General features: G+C 35.0%; 1 protein-coding gene across 6 annotated transcripts in view; it reads right to left on the bottom strand.

Annotated features, from left to right (window-relative positions):
- Window positions 1–855: 855 nt before the first annotated feature.
- Window positions 856–22,028, bottom strand: part of ING3 (inhibitor of growth family member 3) — a 34,562-nt gene continuing 13,389 nt past the window's right edge. For 5 of the 6 annotated variants that reach the window (XM_017856937.1, XM_017856936.1, XM_017856938.1 and 2 more), the window contains 8 exons: window positions 13,141–13,237; window positions 11,287–11,358; window positions 10,129–10,248; window positions 9,686–9,843; window positions 8,563–8,756; window positions 7,199–7,391; window positions 4,840–4,878; window positions 856–3,354 (listed from right to left, as the gene is read on the bottom strand). In XM_017856937.1, coding sequence (XP_017712426.1) covers window positions 3,238–3,354; window positions 4,840–4,878; window positions 7,199–7,391; window positions 8,563–8,756; window positions 9,686–9,843; window positions 10,129–10,248; window positions 11,287–11,358; window positions 13,141–13,237 — 990 coding nt within the window. In that variant the 3' untranslated portion in view covers window positions 856–3,237. Of the gene's footprint in view, window positions 3,355–4,839; window positions 4,879–7,198; window positions 7,392–8,562; window positions 8,757–9,685; window positions 9,844–10,128; window positions 10,249–11,286; window positions 11,359–13,140; window positions 13,238–22,028 lie in introns of those variants that run through there. The other variant, XR_001882381.1, reaches the window with a different exon arrangement.

Raw genomic sequence — 22,028 nt, forward strand, 5'->3', positions numbered from 1 at the left:
ACTTTATAATCTTAATAAGGGAACATACTTAAATCAGTGATTTCATTGAACTGTTAAAATAATCATAACTATAGTTAAACAACAATAAGTAAATGTTACCCTAGACTCCTATGACAAACAATTCCTGCTCTTCATGAATAGACTCTTGCTGTCTTTTGGCTTCTTTCCCTGACACTGTCTACCTGCCTCACGGCCACTCCTTCCAGACTGCCTTAAGTTCCAGAATGCATGTGGCCTTGAAGAGTCTCTTCTGCCTTGAACGCCATCTCTACTACATCCGTCTTTAGGACTCAGTTCAAATGATAGCTGCTTTGTTAATTCTTCTTGATTATTTCAGTAATCAATTTCCCTGCTTCCCGGTGTTCTCCCAGTGCTTTGTATATCCATTACAGCATTTATCAAGATACCACATTTAACATGTCTGCCCCCACCAACTCTCCCCACATACATATAATACCTTCGTATGTATATTCTCAGCATCTAGGTGCTTAATATTTGTAAAGTTAAATAATATTGTTGAGGGTCTTTTTTTCTTTTAAAACCCATCTGCTAAAAACTAAATGTATTTTTATCTGTGAGAGCTGAGGGGGAAACCACTGCAATGTCTACACATTAAAGAGTATCTTACCCCTTTATAACCCAAGTCTGTTAGACATTTATTTGCACAAGATTAAAATAATTAATTAGGTCAATAAGACCATTTCTAAAGTCTAAGGACAAAGGGCACTAACACTGCACAAACTTAAAATGGTTAAAAACCTAAAGCATGGAATTTGCTTTAAAGGAGAAGAGAGCAAAAAAATATAAACTGCCCTAGAAAAGAATGACTGTATGCTGATCAAACACTCAGCCTCATTTTGGCATTTAATTAAGCCATTTATTGCTTCAAATGTGTCACCATGAACATTTTGATATACACTCCACAGCAGTAAGGCCTCAGTTTTCACCACCTACGAACTCTGAACCCACATTTGGATATTTTGTCCCACCAACTGTTACATGAGTTTTGCGCAACAGAGAATTTGAATGTTTACTTTATAATACCAGAAATACTTACTTTGCCACTTGGTGTAAATGTCACAAAGAATATTAATAGTTGGCCACATTTTTTGGGGGGCGATGAGGTAGTTCCATGTTTGGGCCCATTATATATGATTCAGATATTAACAGGTTCTACCCATTACTAAATACCTGCACCAAATTTTGGTTTCCTTCTTTATACATGCTTCATAAAATATTCAGTGTTTGAGTTTAAAACTTGTCAAAGTGTTTTCTAAGTGATTTGGTAAGGAGTGGAATTCACACACTGAAAGGGGATGTAGCAGCTGGAAAACAGGATGTTCCTGACTCAGACAAAGAACTTTCTTTTCAAATAAGGCTGTACATAAGGCTTTTTCTTTTGACCAATTCTATAAAATGAATGAGGTTGGAATAGTCACAATATATAGAGGATGTAAATGATACATGTGAGTATTTCCAGGCAATATACGTTGATAAACGAATTGAATACTACATTATTTATCACTTCTTAAAGGGTTATAAAATATCAAAATATTGAGTATCATGAAATGGTGATAATCACGATATCATGAAATCATGAGTACCCACAAATGAACCTAACTTGTTTAGGGGGCTGGCAGAGTTGTATAATCAGACTGTGGCAGCTCAGAATCATGGGATCTCAAAGGTGGAAGAGACCTTTGAAATCCCCTATCTACCTCACACCCTTTGGGTAGCACTGCATAGATTTTACACTGTTATCTGAATAAGTTCTAAGAAGCTCGTAAGTGGTTTAATTAAAGCAGAAATCTGATGGACCCCGTATGTTTCAATATAAAAGATATATGATGTATTAAGTATCTTAAAAGTTAAGGATTTTTCTATAGACTAGACTCAATATTATACTTTAAATAAAACCTCCACTATGCAAATGTATAATTTAAATAGCACCTATAGAATAAGACCCATACTGTAGTCAGTATCACCCTGGTGCAATAAGCCCAGAGCAATACAAAATTTGAATTAACTGTCGTATCAGTAAGTGGCAGAATCGAAAATAGCTGAATTTGAAGCTCCCAACCAGGGGGGGTCTCTTCACTCTATTTGGATACATTGCCTCCAGTCAAAACACCCATAACCATTATTTTCATTTTAACTGCTGTACTTACACTTCTTTCATGTCTTTTAGACTGAAGGAAAAAGCCAGAAGATGTTCTAAAAAAAATACATTGGCATTTCAAATTTACATTAAAAATATCTTTCCTGTATTCTCATATCACAAATTCTAAACATTATTAAAGACATCACAGATTACACAGTATTCTGTGTCCTGGGCCTCTGATTCTTTTTAGATTACGGAAGTTGAGAGTTAATTGGAATTCAGAAATTTTCATTATTAAGTATGTAAAGTATAAATACAAGTAATTTTTTAAAAACTTTATTTTAACACCTAATACAATTGCAATTTTAAGGATTACTTGCACAAAAAAATAAACACATTTGGTATAAAAATGTATCACTTTAACGCCCTTGCCCCTTCAGTCCCCGCCCCTCCCTCATGAACTGCACTCTATCTGGATGCAGAAACATAGAAAGACTAATGGCACAAATTACTTTTTACCTACAGGAGTTTCTGTTTATGTACCCAGGTACTCTAGAGGATACCAGCCCACTTTATCACATGAACCATTTCCTTCAGCCTGCTGAATTAGTTTCACAAAGAAACAAAGCTTATTATAAAGGCATTTTAAAAACCATTATCTTAAATTCTTTTTAGAAGCACTGACTTTTTTTTTTTGTTTTTTTGCAACCATTTATATACAGTGTTACATAACAGCTCTGGAGTACAGTACATGCAGCAGAATATACCTGTTGAATATAAAATATTTTCCTTAAAATCTTCATCATTGGAATTCCTTGAAGTCTAAATCATAGAATGCCCATTACTTTGAGAAAATGGTTGAGGAGTACAAATGTCTGCATATGTTGGCCACTGAAATAATCCAAGGCTAACTGGAATAATATTCATAGCACACCAGGAGTGCATAAATAATTTACTTACATTATTAAAATACAACCCATAAAATTCAAGTTCAAGATCTTATAGGATTGTCTATGTAAATCCTTTAAGTGGTTGCCTGGAAATGCATTGTTTCCTCTTTCTCTTCTCTTCTTTTTAAAGTCCTATATAAAATGTTCAGCTGAAGTTTATTTCTTCCTCAAACAAAAGGACCACCTTTATTTGTGTCTGCTGCCTCTTCTCTTCATTGCAGCAGTGCACTGTGGACAGTACCATTTGCCTTTTGGTGCCTCTGTCAATCCAACGCAGCCATAATGGAACCACTCTATAGGGCACTAGAGGCAAAATTGCAAAAAAACAAGTTTTCAGTACTTCTGAAGGCAAGAGAGTATATTAAAATATGCTCAGGAGACTGAATAATCCATTTAATTTAACAATAATTGGATGCGTAACATCAGAATTTTTAGATCTAGATTATTTAGACATCATTTAGACTAAACGATAAGCTTCAGGAATGAGGAAATGAAGGCACGAAAAATTACGCATCTTCAAGAATCCTGAGGTCCATGTAATCTAGGCCCATCATCCTAATGAATGAAAATTCACTAATTTTCAACTTTCAAGGGCAAAAAGAAGTGAGATGAGTCTTCTATGTAGAAGGTAAATATATCTTAAGATTTTATTTAATAGCCTTATTTGCTGTCTCATAAAGCAGAATAAGCTGATTGTAATTAAAGACATTAATTTATGTCTTACTCCCTGGATTTCCTACCTGGGTGTTTCTATTCCCAGAAATGTAGAGAAAAAGTATTCCTCTTTGAAACATATTAAGCAGAAAACTCTTTCATGGAAAGTCTTAGCACTCTAAAGAGCACAACTGGGAATAAGAAGAATCAGAGAAGCATGATGCTGGTACTCACAGAAATGTCATTCATCATTTTCACTAACTGTGCCAGAAGAGTTTACAGTGATATTCTTGAAATGGTTGGGCAATACTGTTTTTGCAATAACCACAAACAGCCTACAAGGGATTCTACATAGGGAAATAGAAGGAGGGTCTGTCCCCATCTATGTGAGCATGTTGCCATGACCCTATCAGGTCTAGGAAAAGTACACATTTTAATGCACCTAGCCAACCCCCTCAATCTTCAGATTGTTTTACAAATTTAAAACTCTTGTTAATCTTAGGGTCCTGTCACTACTAAATAAGGAGGGAGTCAAAATTACTAGACAACAATATTCTCAGTATTGAATAAAAATACGTATCTCTAACTAAAATTAAGTCTCCTAAAAACCAGGAATTCCTTCCTTTCAAATTTCCTTTACTTTTCAGATCAGAGGTGGCTCTTATCGGCTGACACCTGCACAGTACAGTAAAAAATATTATACTCATGAGAGGAAGATAATCTCACATTAGATCCTCAATTATCCCACCCTTCACTTTAGCACGGTGCAGCCTGAAAGAATGAATTGTTTTAAAATTCCATTTCTTCAATGTGATAAATGAACCGGATTCTAGTAAACACAGTATTTTTTAGCAAAGGGAAAGGAGGATATTTATAATTTTCATACAACATAACACTTCTGAGACAAACCATCTGCACAGAAAACCATAAAATTAGCTTTAAAAATTAAAATAGGGAACACATTAAGGGACATCACCCAATTTTGAAGAGGAATATTCTAGCATTAGTACAACATAATTAATATACCTGCAAACCTGTTTTCTTAAACCAAGCCATATAGCATATAGGACAAATATTCAAGTAATGACAACCTGTGATTTTTTTCATTCCTAAATAGAAAAATTTAATACTTACATCTTGGTTATCACATCCCACCATCTCACCATAAGATACCTAGTTAAAAAAAAATTAAATATCTTTATTATGACTATGTAACAAACACCTAAATCCCAATTAACTGTTTATGATACTGCTGGAAAACAGAGGGAAATACACTGAATATACAATTACACTGAGAATCAAGGTATAATTAGTTTTTTCCTGAAATACTCTTTTGGGCAGCATGGGGCAAGGGTGGAAAGAAATGCACAAGAAATTATCTGCCCTTCAGAAGTCTGGAAGAACTTGCCATAGAAATCACCTGGATGAAGGAGTCATCTTTCTGGGTAGTTCTTATTGTAAAAATTTTCAGTTTCTTTCTTGATTACTTACTGAAAGTTTTTACTTCTTGGGTCACATTAGGTCATTTATATTTTTGCAATTAATAGTCCACTTCCTTGAAACTTCTAAACTTCTCTATTTTATGTCCTTTCTCATTTTGCTTTTGCTATTCATCACCAGCACCTTAGGGTGTAACTTGCTAATTGTTGAGTTCACTGAAGTTCTCAGTAGACTGAATAGTTTTTCAGACAGGATTAACTAGATGGCATACCTTCTGATTCTCTGCATGAGTGAAAATATATTTACATGGTCCTATGCATAGAAATAACTTCTTTGAATATCAAGTTTTTGGGGGGTTCTTAATTTTTCCCAAAAAGCTCTACAGAAATATTTCATCACCTTCTAGTTTTTTAGTGTTACAGAGGAAAACTCTAGGTTCAGTCTGATTTTGTTCTTTTGCAAGTAATCTACTTTTGTTGTGAGAATATAGGATATGCTTTCCTTAATCATTTGTGCTGAAAAATGTTTATCAGGTGATAGTAGAACAGCTAACAAATTGTTAAAATTTTTAAAAATCGGATTGGTAACTCATACTGTCAGACAAAATAATCTGCTGATAGACTAAGACTTAAATGTGAAGAAACTGAAGCATGCAAAGAACTAGACAAAATCACATAAAAATTAGGAGAAAATATTATACAAGAAAAATTTTTATGGAAAGAAGAGCCAAAGAGAAAGCCCTTCTAAGTATATAATCCATGGCTTGCTTCATAAAAAAAAAGATTAACAGTCATAACTACAAAATATCAAAATTTTAGAATTATTAAAAATAACTAAATCAAGCAAATATTTAAAGCACATAATAAAACAATAGAAAATCAGCCAACACTATTAGATGTCAATTCATAATGTAAAAAACAAAATGGTCAAAAGATGTCCAACTTTAATATTAGTGTATTTAAAACAATTGTGACATAAAACTATCAAATTGGTACTTAGGTTTTAAAAGAAAATAATATCCAGTTGTTGGACAGTGTTTAGTAAACAGGTATGTTCATTAATTTTGGTAATAAATTTCTAGAAAATACATTTTGGTAGTCTGTCAAATATTTATGCCTAATTTTATTGCTAAAAGATTATCAAAAAAATCAGATGTATAAAATGGATTACATTTTAAAAATGCCTATCTTAATATTATCCCTAATTTCAAACAAATTAAAACCACTAAAATAATCTATAGCTAGCAATAGGTTAAAAAAACTATAGTGGATGGTATAAGAGATAACTATGTGAAGATTTTAAAGATTTTTCTTTAAAATCATGTTTGGTATACCTGATTTAGAGAAAAAAGCCAGTAACAAGAAGGTATACACTGTGGTTCCTACTGACAAACTTACATACACACATGTGTATGCATTATATGCATATATATGTGTTAAGAAATGCATACTTATGTCTCAAAATTCGTATGTTGAAGCCCTAACTCCCAACGTGACTGCAATTGGACACAGGGCCTGTGAGGAGGTGGTAAAGGTTAAACGAAGTCACAGAGTGGAGTCCTACTCTGAAAAGGCTGGTGCCCTTATAAGAAGAGACACCACAGCATACTTTTTCTCCCTCTATCATGTGAGGACCCAGTGAGAAGGCACCAGTCTGCATCTAGGAAGAGAGCTCTCCTCCAGAACTGAGTCAGTGGACACCTTGATCTTGGACTTCCCAGCCTTCATACCTGTGAGAAAATAATTTTCTGTTGTTTAAGCTACCCAGTCTGTTGAATTTTATTAAGGCAGGCAATGTGCACGTGAGGTATATGGTAGTGGTACATCAAAAATGTTTAGTTACAGGTTGTATCTGAGGGCTAGGATTATGGGTAACATTTTTCTTTATACTCAGTATTTACAGCAAATGTCACTTTTGTAAGAAGGGAGAGAAAAGTATACAAACAAAGCAGGGGTATTTTAAGTGAGTTTTAAAAAAGGCTTAAAAATGAAACAGTTCTCTTTCTTCCAGTTTATTCAGATTATACTTTTATAGACATATACCAGACTTTTACCTGATTACAAATGCAGTATCGAGGTTCATTTGGGTCATAAGTCCAATCAACCTGACTGTTTGAATCAGATTCTGGCACTACAGTTGTTTGTTGAGAGATTTCTTGTACAACAGTTGATGATGAAGAACACGATGATAAAGAAGAAGAGGAGGAGGAAGATGATGACTGTTGGCTTGAAGACTTGTTGTTGTTTCTGAAAAAAATAGTATAAGTTTTATTTGCTCACCATCCAGAAGTTACTAGAGAATAACTCCGTAATAAATAGTATAAAATGAAATGATATCAAATGTATAAATTAAAGTCTAAGCTAAAGTAATCTAGATTTACCAATGACTTAAATTATAGGTAGTACTTTGAAGAATTAATATAAATTTTGGCTACTTTACAGACATTATTTGTATTTTTAGGTAAAATGAATACTCTTCATCAAAACCTAAGGCACATAGACACAAAACCATTTGATAAAAGTGGTTATAGCCATCAATTGATGGGTGAATACCTACCACGAGTATGGCAGGGAACCAAGACTGAAAATTCACAAGTAATTTATTGCTAAGCCATATGCTATTTTAATTCTACAAGTATAGAACTTTATCATAAGAAATTATATTAAACTTGCACCATTAAGACGAATTAATTTTTAAGATGTTTGACATTTCTGTCATGGTTATTTCATATTGATCATTCATTTAGGGATTAATTCACAAAAAATATAACATATTTAAAAATACAGAAAATATAACTACTAGGTAACTAATTATTTTGGCCTAGCATTTGAACTTTCATTATGTGTAAACATCCAGGATATTCAGTTACCTGGGATTGACAGTGATAAATGCTATTACGTTTTCATATTCAAAGCTTATAAAATTATCCCAAGTCTCATATACAAAATCTAGGGATATTTTCATACCATTCATTTTTGGGGCCCAAGACTAAGAATTAAGATGCTTTGCTTACTGTTCATCAAAATGAACAATCTTGTTTAAAAAAAAAAAAAATCACCAGGATATAATTTGCTTTGCATTAATTTACCTTGACATACATGGCAAAATAAAGGGTAATAAATGAAAAGCAGTTCCATAAAATGATTTATCTTAATGAATAAAAGAAGATAAATGGAAGTCATCTATTAACAGACTCAATTTAAGACTCTAGAAAACTTAAAACAACTCTAACACTTTTTAAAGACTTGACCCCTTCAAAGTATGGCACTATAAAATGAAAACTGCACATCTCCCCACCTCTGCAAGGTTCATTTTAAGCCGTTATATCCTGCCTTTAACAGAGAGAGGCCTGGCTGAGGTGTCAAGTAGACCAAGCACCCAGTAAAGGGGTAGGGCTACTGTACCAATAAAACTTACTTGCTCTTTCGACCACTCCGTGAGTCGGCTGCTGATGAACTGGCATTCTGTGTTAATGTTGTCATAAGTGCCGAAGATGATGAATAGCCAACTGTTTCCCTGGCCATTGAAAATTCTTTTCCCAGCTGAAAGTCATTATTCTTAAATGCTTCATAACTGGCTTTTAAACTTGATGTTCTTCGTCCCTCCTTCATCTTAAATAGACATTCATTGACAGCATCAATATATGTAAATATGTAGATTTTCTTTTTCAAGTGTTACAAATTATAGTTTCATTTTGGTTTATCAAATATTAATTTACATTGTTTAAACTATTATTTTCATCACTGGCCTTTAAGTGTGTGTGTGTGTGTGTGTGTGTGTGTGTGTTTTGAGGTGGAGTTTCAATCTGTCACTTAGGCTGGAGTCTAGTGGCACAATTTTGGCTCACTGCAACCTCCACCTCTCAGGTTCAAGCAATTCTCCTGCATAGCCTCCCGAGTAGCTGGGATTACAGGCACCTACCACCCATCCAGCTAATTTTTTTGTATTTTTAGTAGAGATGGGGTTTCACCATGTTAACCAGGCTAGTTTTGAACTCCTGACCTCAAGTGATCCACCTGCCTCGGCCTCCCAAAGAGCTGGGATTACAGGTGTGAGTCACTGAGCCTGGCCTAACCTTTTTTATGAAAAGATTTAAAATAAGATTTTACAGTTAGAATATAAACTATGTGATGGGCGACTTCTTAATTTGGAATACAGACAAACTATACAGAAGTGAACAAACTCAAGACGACTTAAGTCCAAGGCTACATAGGAAGCCGTGGAACTGGCAGAAGGAACAAAGAACTATGCTAGCACGTGCTGTGGACTGCAGTCAAGAACATGGGTAACATGAGCAGTTATTGTGAGAAGGGTCTGCATATAATCTGCATGATAAACCTATTTTTTAGTTTTCATTATCAATCAGGTAATTCCTATGTATTATTTCATTAAATAAAATATCAGATACCATGAAACCATGACTTAAAAATGAAACTATACAATGTTAGAAAACTATTTGTTCACATCCAGTTATTTCTATTAGGTTTCCAATGATTCCGACAAAATGTAACATTTTGTCTCTAAACCCTTTACTTTTTACCTGAGCTGTTGCCTGAACTGCTTGAGCAGCTGCCATGGTAATTGCCCCTGCACCAGTTCCTGTAGATAACGAGCCAATGTTATAGGATCCCAGAGGTTGGGAGGAATTCACATTGTAGGCATTGTTAGAAGAGGCTGTGGAATTATTATTTCGACAACCTGTGTAGATGTAAAAAAGAAATAAAAATGGTTGCAGAGAACATAATGTTAGTGAGTCTAAATTACATTATTTCCCAACACAGACATAAAATCATTAAAATTTGTCATGTCACTTGTACATTAAGTCAACTGAATAATGTATCTTGTTTTCCTTTTTCTTCTTTCTCAATATGTATACTTTAACCAGGTAAAGAAACTGTACGATTCATTAATCCTGAAAGATTTTATTTCTCCTTATTCCAACACAAACAAACAAAGCAATCATATTTAAGAAAATAAACTTACCTAGTGTATTTTCCTTAGAGGCATCTGATGTAAGGGTGGATAGAAGAGCTTCAGATTTAAACTTCTTTTCAGGAATATGATCTGTTGTCGTATGGTGAGAAGTTGGATTATATTTCCTTTCTAAATAGAAATAAAGAATTCATGTGTTTTTAAACTTTAGAGAACTATGGACAAGGCATAATACTTATATCCAGCTATAACGTGAAACAGTATGATCTGGGTTCCTCATAAAATACAGAACATGATGTTTCCTCAGAAGGCAGGACAAGCAGAACTCTGTGTCACACGTTTATTAAGAGTAGACTTCTCCACCATTTAAAAAACTTCAGTAGCGGAGTACTAAAGATAACCCAAGATACACCATGGGCTCACATACAATGTGAGGGAAACTTTGTTTTCAAAACATCATCTACCACTTAGAATAGTTTTCAGTCAACTATCTTTTCCCACCAAATTGATGTGTCAAAAGAAGCACTGATACAGTCATTTTTTGACTGTATCAACTAGCCAGCAGTCATCTGACTAACAATTCATCCACTCACTGACTTACCAACCATTCAGACTTAATTATATGCCAAACATTAGGTTAAGCACTGGAGAAGCAAGGATGAAAAAGACAAAGGGCCTATTACAAAATAGTTTATTGTTTGGCTCAGTTGAAAAGCTCCCTAAGGAGAATGCTCAGTTGAAAAGTTCCCTAAGGAGAATCAGGTATGTGCATGAAGGGAATATATGCTATTAGAAGATATGCTTAGCTCCCCTAAGGAAGAATTAGATATGTGTATGAAGGGATATCTGCTATTAGAATATATTTGCTTAGCTCCCCTAAGGAGAATCAGGGATATGTGTATGAAGGGAATACATGTTATTAGAATTATGCTTAGCTCCCTAAGGATCAAGTATGTATATGAAGGGAATATATGCTATTAGTACTATACATTCTCCCTCTACAAATTTAAGAGAAAACAGCATACTCATTTCCGAATCACCTATGCTCTCCTCAAGGAAAAAGATAAGTCTGCCAGTACTTGCAATAGAAAAAAAAAAGAAGGGATTTACTTCTCAATTCGTTGTGTAGAGTTAAAAAAAGAGAACTTACAGGTGATATAATAAGGTTTTCATTGTTTTTAAAACTTAGCTGCACTACACCAAACTTACTTTCCACTGGAGTATGTGAATGAGCATGGTGATTGTTCACTGGCTGTGAAGGAGTGTCTAATTCCAAAGATCCTAAAAGAAGAGAGGCACAGAGATACACCACCATTAAATGTCACTGCAGAACTTCACATGTCACTCAACTACAGGCAACGAGTTCCCTTACCCAGCAGAGGACTAGCAAGTTCTGAGGCATATGCCTGTATTATGTTAGCCAGACATGTTAGAGGATCATCACTGTCCATCCCACACTGAGTATATCCTCTCTCTAAACAATAAGTTATCCCTTTCCCAATATTTACCTTAAGTACAATATGGCTCAAGGAATACTTGTGTCTAATTAGGGAATTCACCACAGTGGGTGGCATATAAATGGATGAATGGACATTGTAATCTCATTACTGGTAAGAGTCAATCTAGTTTTACTGACTTGAAGACGTTTTAATGGGAGATTCTAAAGTTCTATGTGATGGGGGACATTACTATATGAAAAAAATTATTTGATCATTAAAATGACATTATGGTAATAAAGACTTCCTAAAAGAAGTTAGGGATTTTGTTTGTAAAAAGTGAGGAATAGAATCTGTAACACCAAGCTTTAAAATACCTCTAAATACATTTTCTGGGTTTATTTTGATCCCTTGAGATGAAATTATGGCAGGGCACAGGGTGGAGCAGTTTTTATAACTTGATCCAATTTTGTTTCATATGTCTGTGTCCTTAGAGAGGATGCTTTATTAACCTTCCTGCAGTACTGAATAGGCATGAATTATCAATACTCACAGCTATCATCAGCATTTTTTAAAAATCAAAGCAGCTACAGAATTTTTAATTTTGTCTCAAAATACTTATTATCCTTATACAGGGTTCCTCCAGAAGAAAAGTATCACAAATAAATAGATGATTATCTAAAGTGATGCATCTACTTTTCAACACAAAAATGCAACTATAGACACCAAGACAGATTTGTGATTGGCTTCCCTAGCTGACTTCTAGTGAGTATATAGAAAGATACATAGATTGGCACTGTAAAGAAACCTTTTATCTGTGTGTAGAAACAGGTATATATTCTTGCTGTTGAAATGCATCAAGAAAAAATATGTTTGAAAGTTTTAATTAAATTCTAGCAGAAATTAGCCATAATACTAACTTGGTTCAATTAACATCCAGTGAGTGCCTACTCTACACCAAGTACCACACTAACTGCTTTTATGTACATTACCTATTTAGGTTGGAAGAAATGCTAAATCAGTTAAGGAAACAGTGTTCACGCTTCCATTTTTGGGAAGACACACCAAAGAAGTGACAGGGGTAAGTTATAGCAGGGGATCAAATAGAGCCTTGCAAAGAAATATTAAAATGGTTTCTTGCTGATAAGGGAAAGAGGGAAACACTTCTTTAAGAAAAAGAGGTAGTGTTATGAAACCAATGGAATCTTTTTCAGTATATGTAGTTAAGGAAAAGCCATAAAATAATTCTTAAGAAACTAACAACCTTCCTCAAAGCTTAAGTGTATAAAGAGGCAGAGTAAAGTCAATACACTTAATGCAAGATGGTTAATTTGTCTCCCGATGGTTACGTTTCTTTAAATTTGTTCTTATCACTCAACTTACTAATATATGTGGATATAAAATGATTTAATATGTTATTTCATAAAGAGTGAGTGGATGATATCCTATATTATCTCTCTCAGAATCCATGACCCAAACATTTCCAACTGCTAGGGTCCAAGCTATCTGACCTGGATGCCACCATCCACTGAAGGGCAGGTTTCAAAAGCCTCTGTGAGACAAGGTCTTCTCAGTGATTTGCACATGTACTGTCCAATATTGATGGAAAACTGTAAATTTTACTTACGCCTCTCTAATATTTCTGTAATTCCAGCATTATCAGCTTCCAGCTCCATTTTAAACTTAGCCAGTTCCTGATCCAGCTTTCTCAAGTGTCGATCTACCTGTTTCAAAGAAGATCAAAGATAACCACCAAAATTTGGGACACTGTTAAAGTGTCAGTTTAATGAGGAAACCTAAATCTTTGTTTCTTTTAGTGAATCTGCTTAGTATCCTTGAGCAAGTCAATTAACCTATGCCTCAGAGGTTTGTAATCTATAAAATGAGGTGCTAGGCTAAAGAATCTCCGAAGTCTCCTTTAATAAATTTTAAGTTCTAAGACCCAGACTCTCAACTTGTTAGGAAATGTTCTATACTCCATTTTCAGAAGTGAGGACATGAAAATTAAAGCAAAACTGATCAGGGATTAGAGAATGGGAGGAGGGGATGGTGGAGGCTGGTGACTTTTCATAATACACCCTGTGATTACTCAGAGCCTAATCTCCTCCTACTTATAAGGCCATCATCCACACTGTCACTGTCACACCATAAAAGCTATTATTTAGAATGATGAAAGATCCTCAGTCTGCAAAGAAGTTCCTATATTCTATACATTTATTTCTCTAAGGCATGAGAGTGAATCATAATGCTTGTAAACACTTATGTGAAGAGGAGAAACAAAAGGGGTTGTTGGTCAGAAAACTCCATTCCTCAAAGGGCCTGGTTAAAATTATTTTATTTAAAATACAATTTCCCTAGTTAACGTGGCAAAATTTTATTTTGTCACTGAGAGATCTTTTGACTAATTTCAGAAAATTGTATGACACCTCAAGCTAACAAAAAAGTCTTAATGTATTTTTTAAGCTTAATATTAAATATTTTAATACTTTTCAAACTACTTTGAAGTGAAACAAAAAAACACACAAATTCTTTGAAAATATTCATGTTACATTATTGACAACATCCTTTTCCAAGTCTAGTTTCCCATTGGATTACTGCTAGAATTAGAAATAACTTTCTTACAGATATCAAAATGTGCCATGATACTGCATCAGGGCAACATTTTAAGTAAGGTTTAGAATTAAACCATCTATAACTAACATGAGGAAGAAGGGGAGAAAGGTAGCAAAACACAATGTGCATGGGTTAGATGCCTATGAAGAGCAGGTAATGTGCTTGGCGATGATCAGCCCTCAAGCTGATCTTTTGAGGTTATTACTGTCTCTATAGGTGAAGAAATTAAGGCTCAGAGGGGTTACTTAAGTAATATGCCCAAAGTCATATAGCTAATGCATTACAGAAACCAAATTTAACTTTATTTGTAACGAATTGTGCTTTGCCATTTACCTGACATTGACCTCTGAACTTTCTGCGTGCAGAAAACAACTGTTTTTATTTTTTGAAAAACATTATTCAGAATAATATAACTCAAGTATAAAAACTAGTAATATTGTCCTATTATTTGTATTTTATATATTAACAACAATCATTAGGGTGTTGGTTTGTGGTTTTTCAATAACTGAAAGCCAGTTTTCCTTCTACCCTTACACACACATTACTTTCAGAGTTCTAGAATATTTAAAAACCTATATCATCACATATTATGGATCCTTGCTCCTATTCAAAGAATCTGCAGGTAATTTAGCATCCTTTAAGGAACCTCCCTTCCGATAATAGTGTGAACACAGACGTCTGTTATTTGAGCATACCTCTTTCATTGTCAAAATTTAATCTCAAGGGAAATCAGAAAAAATATTCATATTTAGGTTCCAAGACCACTAATGCAATGAAAACACTCCACTGCTTTTTGTACCTACAATTGTACTAATAATAAATATTGAGCTATTATGTGCTTGGTGCTGGATTAAATGAAGGATATATGAAGAATGGAAGAGAATTGTTGCCTTCATAGGAATTACAATTTAGCTGACAAATCAAGATTTACATATGATTTTAATATAATAAGGTATAAAAACATAGTCTAGATGTCACAAATAAGCAATAGTTCAAAAAGAGTCAAAAGTTGTACATAAAAAAATAACACTGGTAGACACAAAGGAGGTATGAATTAGACAGTAAAGATGGATTGAATTCAAATAGAGGGAAAAAAGGAATCACAATAAAAAATGTATAGAGACAGAAAGACAAACAATATGCTTAGATAAAAACAAAGTATGATGTAGCATGTAATATGTATATAAAGCACAGTGAGCAAGAACGTTAGGTTGAGGGGGTAGTGTTAGGGTGAGATAAAGACCTTTCTTTTTCATACCATATACATTACCCTAACTCACTTCACCTTTGCATTTAAGGATTGTTTCATTTTATTAAATATATTGATAAAGTTCACTACATATGAAAATGTGAAAAATAATGACGAGACTTTCAATACTAGATAGCTCAGAAAAGGCACTAGAACCTAAAGGGTTAATAACTCTAAAAACCAAATTCATAGTTAAAATAAAAAAAGACAGAAAAGCCTTAACCACTTGTGGTAGGCAGCTTTAAAAGACGGTTTCCAGTCATTCTCACTTCCTCATATGTAAAAGAGATTATGAACTGATTAATATTATAAGCAATTATTAGGCAATGAGAATGATTTTTCTTCTATTTATCACTGCTGTACTAAATCAAATTAGAAGTCAGAAAGTACCACTGACCACAAGAATTAACTTAAGCTATAAAGCACTAGGATATTTAAACAATATTAAACAGCAATAATAAGAGCTGTGAACTTGCCTCAAATCCATCATGTGCATTCCCTCAACCTACATGATTCTGAACGGTTAAAGCACCTCTTATAGCTGATCACCATGTTGTCCCCACAGGCATCAAGCAGAGCAAGGACCTAACTTACCTCACCCTTCCACAAACATCTGCTTTCATAAGACTGATTTACTATAGTAAAGAGGGTACTGACCCAGTTGAGAGATTTTCCATTAGCTACAGATTCCTAACACAGGGCTAACCACAGAGTCTAATTATTTATTTTTTTCCCAGTTAATGTCAACAAGTGCTATAAACAAAGTTTCCTTGCCCTATAACCCCAAATCATATTCTATAACCCCAAATCATAACAGCTTTAAGTTTAAACTCCTATAATTTTTCTAGCCTCTTTAAAGACAAAGGATATTCTAGCAACATTACTTGTTAACATACTCATGATCACAGCAAATTTAAGTCATACTTGGCCCCTCTGCACAAAACAAACAACAAATCCTTCATCCTATATTTGCATAGAGCTGTAATCTTTGACTCTTTCTTTTTTTGACTCTCTGGTTTTCCAATATTCAAATTTTAAAGTGTATCACTAATGGACCCAAACACAACTAAATACAGCTTTTTCAAAGTCTCTACATGATCTACTGCTTCCAATACAATCAATTTACAAAATTTAGATTTCTAGCTTGCCCTTTCGAAATAGGCAATCAAGTCTGTTCCATTCTAAGTTGCAATCGACAGCAGTAAGTTAAATTTCTATCCATGAAAGGGTCTGGTAATAGCGAGTAAGGAGGGTAAATTGGGGAAGAAAAAGAAACCATGATGGCAAAGTATTTCTCAGATGATAGGTCATGAAAATGATTCTTTATATCTCTAAATTACATTTAAACTAGATGAAAATGTGACCTATCGTTTATGCTGAAACAAATACTTGAGAGGCTTTAGCATACAACTTTGTCTAATCATCTTCCTGAAAGTCAATAAAGACAGGACAGAAATCAAAAGGTCAAACTCACATAATATATTTCCTTAATTAGAGTATCAGATGAAAACTCTCAAATTTATAGGTAAAATGTGCATCTGAAATACAATCATCTCAGGAACAGGCCAGGATATAAAAAAAGAAGCCAGTTCAAGGGTATTGAGCACTGCAAGAGACTGCTAAAATCATTCAAGCATCAACTAAAAGCTCAAATTTTATCAGGGTATGTATAAATCAACTTTATTAGGTATTGCAATCTAATACATCCTTATGACAGTGACAACTGGCTGAGAAACACAAATAAGTGTTTAATGACTATTTATGAGTATCGGGTTTCTGGAAGAAAATTATTTTAACAGGATAGATTTTGTGTGTGTTAGTCAAATTTCACTAAAATGGCTACTAAAATAAACTGTCAGTTAGTTTTACCGGACCCCTAAAACAAATTTCTTCATTTGTTGATAATATGTAGTTTGGTTTATTCCTTAATAAATGAGATGACCAGTGCAGTGATGGTCATAGGAAAAAAAAAAAAAGTTTACTACTGGTTTAAAAGTAAATAAAATATTTCAATGAAAAAAATACAATGCAATGCAATGCCATATAAAACAATGAGGGATAAAATCAAACACAATTACATACTATGGTGACATACCATAAATTCTGTAAAAGTAATACATGCTTATTTAAAATTCCTATAATATAATGTTTAAGCAAAGGCAATACATACACAAAATCTCCTTTAAGGTCTATACTCCATGCCTCTGTTTAAAGTCCTTCACTGGCTTCCCACTGCTTTAGACTAAGAATCACTCTCCTCCTAGATTGGCTTGCAAGGCCCCCATACCTTAGTTCCTGCCTGCTTCCTCTTCATGCTGCTCCTTTCCCATTACAGACCACAGACCAACCACCCCGGCCTCTCTCTTGGTTCAACATGCAAAGTCTTTTCCACTCCAGACTTTGCACTTGGTATACCACGTGCCTGAAACATTATACCCTTAGCTTTTCCAACAGGTGGTTCTTTCTCATTTTCCAAGTACCACCGCAAATGTCATTTCCTTAGACTACATTCTTAACAGCCTTCACCAGTTATTCACTTTTCTCTCCCTTTCTCCCCCTTCCTCTCCCTTTCTCCCCCTTCCTCTCTCCTTTCCACAATGTTTATTTCCTCCTGTGTACTTATCAAAATCTAAAATAGTCTTTATTTAATAGTCTGCCAGGCTGGGTGCGGTGGCTCACACCTGTAATCCCAGCACTTTGGGAAGCTGAGGTGGGCGGATCACCTGAGGTCAGGAGTTCGAGACAGCCTGGCCAACATGGTGAAATGCCACCTCTACTAAAAACACAAAAATAGCTGGGTGTGGTGGTGCATGCCTGTAATCCCAGCTACTGGCTGTGGCATGAGAATCACTTGAACCCGGGAGGCGGAGGTTGCAGTGAGCTGAGATCACGCCATTGCACTCCAGCCTGGGCAAAAAGAGTGAAACGCTGTCTCAAAAAACAAACAAACAAACAAACAAACAAACAAAATACATTTTGCCTCAGCATTGTCTGTGTCATTATTGCCCACCTACTACCTGTGACTGCTCATAGCTGGAGTTCTATAAACACTTGCTGAATGAATGAAAGTCATACTCTTCCACGTCATACTCTCCCACTATATATAGTTGTACAAATACAAGTATACCACTGTTTTTTGGGTAAAATATCTCAGAACAGAATTTACTGTAGTTTTACATTTACATTATGTCCCATCCACTCCCCTCTAAAGCAGACTAGTAGTCTCAGTTCTCAAATGTTATATTTTATAGGAATGTCATTCCTATCATTTATCAAGTTACATTTGGATGTTTACTTTTGTTATTTCAGGGAGAATAACTAATTTGACAGGGTAACTCCATTTAGTGACATCCCAATTGAACAAGTCAGTAATTCCCTTATATCTGACTCTAATTACATGTAAGGGTAATAATGTAAATTTCTTTCCCTCAGGCATAAAGTACCCAAATATTACAAGACATTGTGTTGATATGTGCTACACAAAGCACAAGTTTTCCAGGAAGGTACATAATTGTTTTTGACATTTTGGTAATTATTTATTCATAAGTGATGTTAGTATTTTACTTATATTTGTAGTAACGAATTAGTAAGTTTTCCTCTTAAACATATTTCATTTAAAAACTTACTTAGCATGCAGGTATTGTAAAAATCGTGAAGGCATGAAAGAGATGACTAAGGTTTGGAAGACACTGGATTAGATTACCTTGAAAACCTTTGTCCTTCTCTTCGCTGTTCACTTAATCTACTATGTCAGCCTCTCGGGGTACAGAATGTCCAAAAACCTTACCTACCCTCAGACCCTTTGGTCAGGTGAGCTAGTTATTTTTTATTTTATTAAAAAAAAAAAATTGGCCAGGTGTGGTGGCTCACACCTGTAATCCCAGCACTTTGGGAGGCCGAGGTGGGTGGATCACCTGAGGTCAGGAGTTTGAGACCAGCCTGACCAACATGGTGAAACCCTGTCTCTACTAAATATACAAAAATTAGCTGGGGATGGCGGTGTACGCCTGTAATCCTAGCTCCTTGGGAGGATGAGGGAAGAGAATTGCTTGAACCTGAGAGGCGGAGGTTGTAGTGAGCTGAGATTGCGCCACTGGACTCCAGCCTGGGCACAAGCGCAAAAGGCCATCTCAAAAAAAAAAAAAAAAAAAAAAAAGATTTTTTTTAGGGAACATGTTAACTGGAGGCCCAATATTTTCATTAATTTCAATAGTAATGTTCACTTCACTGTTTAATAAATCTGTTTTTTCATTAAAGGGGGGGCTCTTTCAAAACAAACACATTAAAATAGGAAGGAAAACTATTATAAAGTTGAATATATTTTAGTTAAAATGCTCAAAACATACATATTACTTATTACTATAAGTTTTTATTGCAAAAAATATTCCTTTTACTGAACGCTCATCTGCAAATCCTGTTTTACAAGAACTTTCAAAATGAACTTATATATCAGAAAAGGAAACCTATCCACATTGAAGACAGTAACAAAATTCTGAGAGCAATTTAGTAAGAGGGAAACCAAAAAGATTGGAGCAAAGAAAAGGATCATAAGATGGGGTGTTTTGTCGCTCAAAGTGATTCTATAAAGGAAACGAATCTCACCTGAATTATATATTACTTCTCGAAGTCACGCCTTGAAAAGAAGTAGCTATTGTATACTGCAGTCTGTCCTAGTCTGTCCATCAAAACTGAACCAATCTCAGCATACTCTAGTACCCTGGAGAAACTGCTTCCTAACAAAAATACATCTCCACCAACAATAACAGCATTAAACTCTCTCACCAAGACTCCTAACTTAGGGGTCATATTAGTGCTTTTTCTTTTCTATTAACATATTCAGGTGATTTTTGCTCAACAAATATTTACTGAAGAATAGCTATGTTAGGTTCTGAAGACACTAAAATAAAAACACACAGTTCCTAACATTTATACTAGGGAAGACAAACACAAAAGCAAAGGTAAATGTATAATTACAATGTTATTTGATCAATAATAACATCACATGCGCAAGACTGATTTGGAGGCTGACATGTCTGAGGATAGGGTAAAGCACAAACTGCTAATTATCTGCATAGTTTCTATTCTCCCCTTCTTTCTGACAGAACTTCACATATCTGGGGTAATCATGTAGCTAGAGGGAGCCAATAAGATATAAGATGGCAGTAAGTAAGATTTTCAGGAAGACTCCTTCAAAGAGCTGACTAAACTACAAAATGTGCCCTTCTGAGTAATCCTCTACTGCAACTCTTCTTCCTGCCCAGAATGGATGGTAGAACAGATTAGAAGCAGCCTGGGACAGTGATCGCATTGGGGTGGCCATACAAACCCTGGTCTGCCTCCTCCAACAGGTATTTTATATGAGGGAAAAATAAATGCATTTGTAAAAACCACTCTTACATGCCTTTCCTGTCATAAGCTGTCAAATATCTTCTCCTAGATATAAATGATACGAATATCAAGGTTATCAAGACTATGTTAATAAAGAGGCATGTGTAGGATTATGAAGGATAGGGAAAAGGTTACCAAGCAAACAGGAAAAAGAAAGTCATCCCAGTCAGGAAGAGTCATTCAGACACAGTATGTTCACCATGGTCGGGCACATGGATGGTGGTGAGGGACAGAGGACAACAAAGAGATGCAGTTAGAGATCTGGCAGAAACCAAATCAAGAACTTTCTACATGGCATGATCAAACAAGTCAGTAGCAAAATGCTTAAGAATTTCAGGCTGGGTGCAATGGCCCACACCTGTGATCCCAGCACTTTGGGAGGCCAAAGCCTCCCACTTGAGCCCAGGAGTTAAAGACCAACCCTGAGGGCAACACAGGGAGCCCTCATCGCTACAAAAAATACAAAAACTAGCCAGGCATAGCAGCAACTGTCTGTAGTACCAGCACCTGGGAGGCTTGAGCCTGGGGGGTGGAGGTTGCAGTGACCTGAGATTGTGCCACTACACTCCAGCCTGGCTAACAGAGCAAGGCTCTGCCTTGAAAAAGAAAAAAAGAAAAGAAAAAGAAAAAAAAAATTAACAAGGAGACAGCATGCTTAAATGTGTATTTTAGGAAAACAGTGATAAATCAAAGGCAGAAAAACCATTAAGAAAAGCTATTATAGTTGCTTGGGTGAGAGATGAAGAGTACTTGAGGGGATAGACACTAGAAAATGACATAAGGGAATTTTCCAGGGTGAATGACAATGTTCTATATCTTGATTGGGGTACTGGTCTGTCAAAATGTCAATTGTACACTTAGGACATGTACATATATTATCTATAATTACATTTCTTTTTTAAGTACTTGAACTACAGCAATGGTGAAGAAAGGACAATTAGAGGTAATTATAAAGTAAAATGAACAACACATGGTGATTAAGTGTGAGGAAGTTAGTGACAAGGAGTATAGGGTGACTTTCAGTGCCCTAATCTGAAGGACTACAAGGTCAGTGCTTCATCTGAGATTTAGAAACAAAAAGTTGGTGGTGGGGCAGGGAAGGGTAGTTAGAGAAGAAAAAGGAGATGCTTTGAGTTTTAAATTTCAAAACACTGAGTTCTAGGGTCTGGGAATATTCAGATAAGATTAAAAGACTCAAAGAAACAGCTTGGGCTTGGATTAATTAAGGAATAATTAACGTGTAATTGTTAACACTAACAGAACAC

The sequence above is a fragment of the Rhinopithecus bieti genome, unplaced genomic scaffold (assembly GCF_001698545.2).
Source record: "Rhinopithecus bieti isolate Rb0 unplaced genomic scaffold, ASM169854v2 scaffold_42380, whole genome shotgun sequence".
NCBI lineage: Eukaryota > Metazoa > Chordata > Mammalia > Primates > Cercopithecidae > Rhinopithecus > Rhinopithecus bieti.